General features: G+C 44.7%; 1 protein-coding gene across 1 annotated transcript in view; it reads right to left on the reverse strand.

Annotated features, from left to right (window-relative positions):
• The window catches only part of LOC125482378 (putative helicase MOV-10), a 6,656-nt gene extending 498 nt beyond the window's left edge, over positions 1–6,158 (reverse strand). Inside the window, exons 1-3 of the mRNA XM_048594448.1 lie at positions 6,058–6,158; positions 2,359–2,456; positions 908–1,027 (exon numbers count right to left, since the gene is read on the reverse strand). Of these exons, the coding sequence (XP_048450405.1) occupies positions 908–1,027; positions 2,359–2,456; positions 6,058–6,131 (292 nt within the window). The 5' untranslated portion in view covers positions 6,132–6,158. The remainder of the gene's footprint in view (positions 1–907; positions 1,028–2,358; positions 2,457–6,057) is intronic.
• Positions 6,159–7,461: the final 1,303 nt, after the last annotated feature.

The following is a 7,461-nucleotide window of genomic DNA, read 5'->3' on the forward strand; positions in this document are numbered from 1 at the left end:
TCTCCATCAGCGGCTGTCTTGACTCTAAACTCTGGAATTCACACTCTGAACAGAAACCTCTCCCCCAGGATCTACATCTCTCCTCTGCTGTAAATTACAGTTTTGTTCGGTCACCTGTACAACCGTCTCCTTCAGCTCAGAGTCTAATGCTGCTACATTTCACAACATTAAAGGGCGCTGCCAAAGTGCCAGGGAACCTCTACCAGTGACTGGCCACTAGAAGGTGCCAGTGAGCTAGGTCAATGTTCAAAATCCCTCAGAGTGCAAGCAATGACATGCATTAAATAAAGCTCAGAAAGATAACACCACTCTCGAACAGCCACTCTCGAACAGCCAGAGGTAGCACGGTGACAGACACTCACAATGTCCTGCTCCTCAAAACTGTCAAAACAAAGTACTTGCAGTTAAGAATAAGTAACTGGTTAGATTTGGAGCTAAACTTGTGATATCTGCAAAAGGAATGACGTATTTACAACAGTCCATTGGACATACCAAGTCCACTTTGGGTGATATGCTCTACACATGCACAGACACACACATACCCTCCATCTCATCCTGTCACCAACACTTTTGATTCCTCCCTCATGTGTTTATCCAGCTTCCCCTTTAATGTTTCTGTATTATTCATCTTAACCATCCCATGTGATATTAAATTCCACACACTCACCACTCTCAGTAAAAGGTTTCACCTGAATTCCCTCTAGGATTAATTAGTGACTGTCCTTTACTTATGGCCCTTAGCTTTGGTGTCTCACACACAAGTAGAAATATCTTCTCGGTCCTGACCTTACTGAACCCTTCCAACACTGACAGGTCAGCCCAGCTTAGTTAAGAGCTTGCACCTATAGGGCAGCAGTAAACAAGGAAAGAGGAACACACTAAGCACCAATAATCCATACTTACTTACCCAGACCATGTTTGATGGCAATGGGGGACCTCAGCACTGGTCCCAGTTGCTTTGGATCTCCAGTCAGAACCAGCAGTCCACCATCCTTGTTCCTTTCTAAATCCATCACATCCAGCAATCCTTCAACAAAAATACATAGGCATCAAAACACTCCCAGGACAGAGACGGCATTGGGTTAGATACAAGGTAAAGCTCCCTCTACACTGTCCCCCATCAAACACTTGGGCACCATACTTTAAGGAGGACATGAAGATGCTAGAGATGGTACAGAAGCAGTTCACTGGGATGTATCCTGAGATAAGGGCTTTACAATTCTGTAGATAGGCTGAAAACTGAGATTTTGTGCATTTCTCCAATTCAGTTTTGAAAGATTCTATGAATCTGCTTCCACTGCCTTTCTAGGCAGCTTGTTCTTGATCACAAGTACTCACAGTGAAAAAGAAGCAAATTCCACAAACTTCTAAGCAGTGCAAGGAGGTAAACTGAAAGAGAGCTGTGATAGCAGCAATATTTCCCTGGGATCAAGTTTTTGTAAGGGATACTGCTGGGAAAAAGGTTGAAACCTTGTTGAGTGGTTTTCATTAAGATCTTCCTAAACTATAGTGTAGCTTTCTCTTCCTCTCCTGAAATAAACTTATGCTCATATTAAAGAAAATCTATGGGTGCGTTTGAATATTTCCAATGACTCAGTACCACGGCAACCAACTGCAAAAATTAAACTTATGATCTATCAAATCAGGTTACACACTGGGTTTTGTTGGTCCAGTATATCATTAGCGGGGATCAAAGAAGCACTTGGAAATATTTCAGACTAGGCTGATTCCTGACAAAAGGGGTATGACATTTTTAGAAAAGGTGGTGCGGCTTGGGCCTATATTCACTCAAGTTTGGAAGAATGAGGGGCAAGCTTACTGAAAGGCGCAAAGTTCTGATGATGGTGCATAGCTTATAATAAGAGACCTCTTCAAAAGCTGAGGATGGAGGAATTTCTACTGAGGATCACAAATATTTGGAATTCTCTTCTTCAGGGAGTAGGGGAGATGGAATATATTCAAGACTTGAGTTTGAGAGATTTTTATTTGACAAGGGGGTAGACAGGAATGTGAAGTTAAAGTAGGTCAGACATGGTCTTATTGAATGATGCAGGTTTGTGGGACTATATGGATACATTGCTCCTTTTTTTCAGTATTGTAACTCTCCCCATATAAATAAAAACTTGATCTCCCCTGGCTTTTATGTCAATCGTTTTAAGTTAGCACCTGTACATACTGAACCTTCTGTGCAGTCTCTTCCTATCTATGTATTAAAGTAGAGTAATTTGGGTCAGAACACAGAAAAGCTCCGAAACGTCAGCCTTGTTGCTCCTCTGATGCTGCTTGGCCTGCTGTGTTCATCCAGCTCTACACCTTGTTAAAGCAGAGGTTTTCTACAGGTTAATGTGACACTCTCACCTGCAATAGCAATGACACACTCAGGCTCAACAGCATTCCCAGCCTCATCGATGAACACATGCGAAAAATGACCATAAGGGAACTTTGCAGAGGCCAACCTGTTTCAAAAGATAAAATAAATAGTAACAAACTATAATGGAATTAATTTGTCCCCACCACACACATCTCACTCACATGTTAAAACAACCACAAGGGCCACCTCATCACCAGATCTATTCATGTGCAAAACCACCCCCCCCCCCACAAAATGGTTGATGCATCAGTTGGGCAAGAACCCCTACAAACACTGAACTCTGTGCCTCAAAAGCAGTGGAGGTGGGGTTACTGAAACAAGGCAGAGGTAGATAGAGATAACACAGTGTGGAGCTGGAGGAACACAGCATCAGAGGAGCGGGAAAGTTGACATTTCGGGTTGGGACCTTTCTTCAGAAATCCATTCAGACACTCAGAAATCTTCAGAACAGTAGATAGGTTTGTGTTTGGCATAGGAATCAAGAGGTATCAGAGTTCCGAACAAAAACAGATCAGCCATGATCTACTGAATGGTGCAACAGGCTTGATGGGCCGAACATCCTCCTTCTGCTCGTGATTTGAATGATCATTTGTTCAATGAGAGGCCCGAGCCAGGAATCATTTGGGGTCTCTGCAGGCTGATTTTCCAACATGCAATACAAACAAGGTACTTCTTTCAGTTCAATACCAGGTTGAGGGTCCTTGACCACAACAACAAGCTCCATTGCCTGGCCACCAAGTGCATCCCGCTCCTCAGCAACACTGAGGGTGAACCATACTGTTTACAACCCACGATTCATATCAAACCTGGAGCTCATAAGCGCATAATTACACTGTCTCTGTAACACTGCCCACTTCAAGCGTAGGCAAACCCCACATTAACATCTGCACTTGACTATTCCAACTTTTCCAGCTGAACTCATCTTCCACCCTCCAGAAACACGAACCTCTGCTGCCCACTTCCGAACTCACATTCGCCAATCAGCCCCCGACTTGCTGACCTGCACTGGCACTCAGTGCAATTTTAAAATTCTCACCATTGTTTTCAAACCCGTCCCATTGCTGGTCATATCTCTGTGATGCCCTTTAGTTTCACAATCCCTGAGATTTCTTTGTTCCTCCAACTCCATTAATCATCACTATTAACAGCTGTGTTTTCAGCTTGGGCCTCTGAGCTCCAGAACGTCCTCCCTAAACCTCTCTACGTCTCTATCCTTCTTTAAAACATGCTGAAAGCCTACAGCTTTGACCAAAGATTTGTCACCTGCAGAATCTCTTGTATTAAGTTTGTTTGACAAAACAGCTGAAAGCACTTCATGGCAACTATATATAAAGATCCTAAATCAATGTGGTTGCACTTGGACAAAGTGTTTAGACGGAATTGGATACTATAATGTATGAGGAGCAAGAACAAAATAGGGTAGGTCATGATAAACAAAGTTGGGGAGGGCGAGAGTGGAAAGATGATGGAGGAACGGCATTGTCACCGGACTAGTAATTTAGAGCCCCAGATTAGGGGGCAGCACAGTGGCTCAGTGGTTAGCACTGATGCCTCACAGTGCCAGGCACCCGGGTTCGATTCCAACCTCGGGCAACTGTGTGGAGTTTGCAAGTTCTCCCCATTTCTGCATGGGTTTCCTGTGGATGCTCCAGTTTCCTCTCACAGTTCAAAGATGTGCAGGTTAGGGGGACTGGCCATGCCAAATGAGGGGTTACTGGAGGGTGGGGTGGGTGGGATGCTCTTCAGAGGATTGGTGCAGACTTGATGGGCCGAACGGTCTGCTTCCGCACCGTAGGGATTCTATGATTCTATAAATGGTCTGGGGTTTGAATCTCATCATCAAAGACAGTGACACAGGAATTCAACAAAATTCAGTAAAATATAGCATTAAAAGGTTGCTTAATGGCAAAACAGAAAGCACTGACAATGGTCATAAAATCCCAGCTGGTTCACTAATGTCCTTTTGGGAAGGAAATCTTTGCTCTTGCCTGGTCTGAGATATGTGACGAAATGTGGTCAACTCTGAACCGACAGTGACGTTGTTGCCTTCTGACCGCTCTGTCAAATGGCCAAGCAAGCTACTCAGTTCCAGGGCAATGAGCCAGAGGTAGACAGACAGCCAGAGCAACACAGGAAAAGGAATCGTTAAAACTTCCTGAGAGGTAGATTCCTTTGCACTGCAAGCTGTGACAATATGGAATGATTATCAAATAAACCAGGGGAAGCAGATTTTTTTTCGTAAAATTTACTCATGGGACATGGGTGTTGCTGGTTTGGCCAACGTTTATTGCCGTTCCTAGTTGCCCCTTGACAGGGTAGTGAGCTGCCTCCTTAAACCATGCAGTCCATGTACTGTAGGTAGACCCACAATGCCCTTAGGAAGGGAATTTGAGGATTCTGATACAACAAGAGTGAAGGAACAATGATGCATGGTGAGTGGCTTGGAGGGGAACCTGCAGGTGACGGTGTTCCCATGCATCTGCTACCCTTATCCTTCTAGATGCAAGCGGCCGTGGGTTTGGAAGGTAATGTTGAAGGACCCTCGGTGAATTTCCCTAGCACATCTTGTACATGGTACACACTACTGTTACTGACCATCGGTGGATGATGGTAGTTGTGGTGCCAATCGAGGGGGCTGCTTTGTCCTGGATGACTTTTTGAGTGTTGATGGAGCTGCACTCATCCAGGCGAGTGGGGAGTATTCCATCACACTCCTGATTTGTACCTTCTAGATGGTGGACAGGCTTTGGGGAGCCAGGAGGGGAGTTACTTGCTGCAGTATTCCCAGCCTCTGACCTGCTATTGTAGCCACTGCATTTATGTGGTGAGTCCAGTTGAGTTTCTGGTCAATCGTAATCTCAAGGATGTTGATTATCAAGGGGCGGTGGTTAGATTGTCTCTTATTGGTGATGGTCATAGCCTGGCATTTGTGTGGCATGAATGTTACTTGTCAACCAAGTCTGGATATTGTGCAGATCTTGTTGCATTTGGATCCGGACTGCTTCAGTATCTGAGGAGTCACGAATGGTGCTGAACATTGTGCAGTCATTGGCAAACATCCCCACTTCTGACCTTATAATGGAGGGAAGGTCATTGATGAAGCAGCTGAAGATGGTTGGGCCAAGACACTACCCTGAGGAACTCCTGCAGAGGTGTCCTGGAGCTGAGCTAACTGACCTCCAATAACCACAACCATCTTCCTCTGTGTCAGGTATGACTCCAACCAACGGAGAGTTTGCCCCCAAATTCCCTTTGATTCCAGTTTTGCCAGGGGTCCTTGATGCCACACTCAGTCGAATGTAGCCTTGATGTCAAGGGCTGTCACTCTCATCTCAGCTCTGGAATTCAGCTCTTCTCTCCATATTTGGGCTGAGGCTGAAATGAGATCAGGAACAGAGGGGCCCTGGCATAATTCAAACTAACAAACAATGAGCAGGTTAATCCTTTGTTACTGGTGTTTGACAGCACTGTCAATGGTCCTTTTCTTCACTTGCTTGTACTGTAGGGTACTTTAACCTTTCCAAATGAAATTAGATAAACACATGTAGGGTTACGCTTGCAGGGTTGTGGGAGTAAAAGGCAAACAGGGCCGAGTCATTCATTCAGATGAGGCAACTGAATGGCCGTGTTCTGCACTACAGGATTCTATGAAAGGTCACTGTCCTCACACAATTTTCAGTACTTACCTTCCAGCTGTAATCAGCGTGGTTGCAATGACACGGTATTGCTGGAGTTGCTCTTTCGACGGGAACTCGAACATCTGCTTGGATTCATTCCAGTTTGAGCGTTCCTGATAGACACAAGACAAGAGCTAGCAATAGTAACAACTGTCTCTCTTCCCACCTGGGGTCACAGTTTCCCACATCACAACAGTCACTACTTTCCTGTACATAACAATCTTTGGGATATCCTGAAGTTGTGAGAGGTGCTGTAGCAATGCAGGGCTTTCTGTACAATGTGGCAGTAAAATAAAGAGCCTGCAAATGGGTCAATATCAACAGTACACAAGTTGGCGAATTCATGATACTGAGCAGGGCCTTCTTTATTGATGGATGGCGAGGTTGTTGTGAAATTGGAAATAGCAGAGCAGGGGAAGTGGTTGGGTGTTGGGGAGGGGGGAGACAGAATAAAAATACTCAAAACATTAACCTGCTCAAATACCACACAAAACTCCCTCTGTACATTTTCCATCAGAAAATTCATAGGACAGAGATTGCAGGGGGCTAGATACAAAGTAAGGCTTCCTCTACATTACCCTCATCAAAGATTCCTAGGACATGGACAACACAGGGTTAGATATAGAAGAAAGTGTCTCTTCCTCTTTTGAACTGCTATCATAGCTCCCTTGACATTGTGACAATCAAACACTCTCAGGACAAAGACAGCACAGAGTTAGATACAGAGTAAAGCTCCCTCTCCTACATTGACTATTTGGTTCCATTATCTTGTTTGTTACAACCACTTTGTGACATTATCACATTCTCCCACCAGATATCCCCATGCCCTTACCAGCAAGTTATTGATTTAAGGCTAAATCAGATGCAAATTGTTTTGTTTGCAAATGTTCCTGTCTGCGTTAATCTAATATGTTGGACAAAGCAAAGATAGTACTAGGGCTGGAGATGAAAATTGTTCCCGTCTCGTCTATCTGACAGGCCATTCAGGACAACCGGCCCATTCTGGGATCTACACTCCACAGGAGGGAAGTGGTGGTGGATTAGTGAGATCACCAGTTGGCAATTTCAAGGCCCAGGTCCGTGCTCTGGTAAACAGGGCTTCAAACCCCACCGTAGCAGCTGGTGAGATTCAAATCCAACAAATAAATCTGGAACTGAAAACTGGTCTCAACAATTGTGACCAGGCCAATCATTACTGACTGTTGTAAAAACCCATCTGTTTCATTAATGGAAGGAAATCTGCCATCCTTACCCCGTCTAGCCTACACAGGACTCCATACCCACAGTAATATGGGTGACCAAAAACAAAGTTGCTGGAAAAGCTCAGCAGGTCTGGCAGCATCTGTGGAGGAGAAAACAGAGTTAACGTTTTGGGTCCGGTGACCCTTCCTCAGAACTGAGGAGTTCTGAGGA

This window comes from Rhincodon typus, unplaced genomic scaffold (genome assembly GCF_021869965.1).
Source record: "Rhincodon typus isolate 14 unplaced genomic scaffold, sRhiTyp1.1 hic_rhity00009501, whole genome shotgun sequence".
In the NCBI taxonomy this organism is placed as follows: domain Eukaryota; kingdom Metazoa; phylum Chordata; class Chondrichthyes; order Orectolobiformes; family Rhincodontidae; genus Rhincodon; species Rhincodon typus.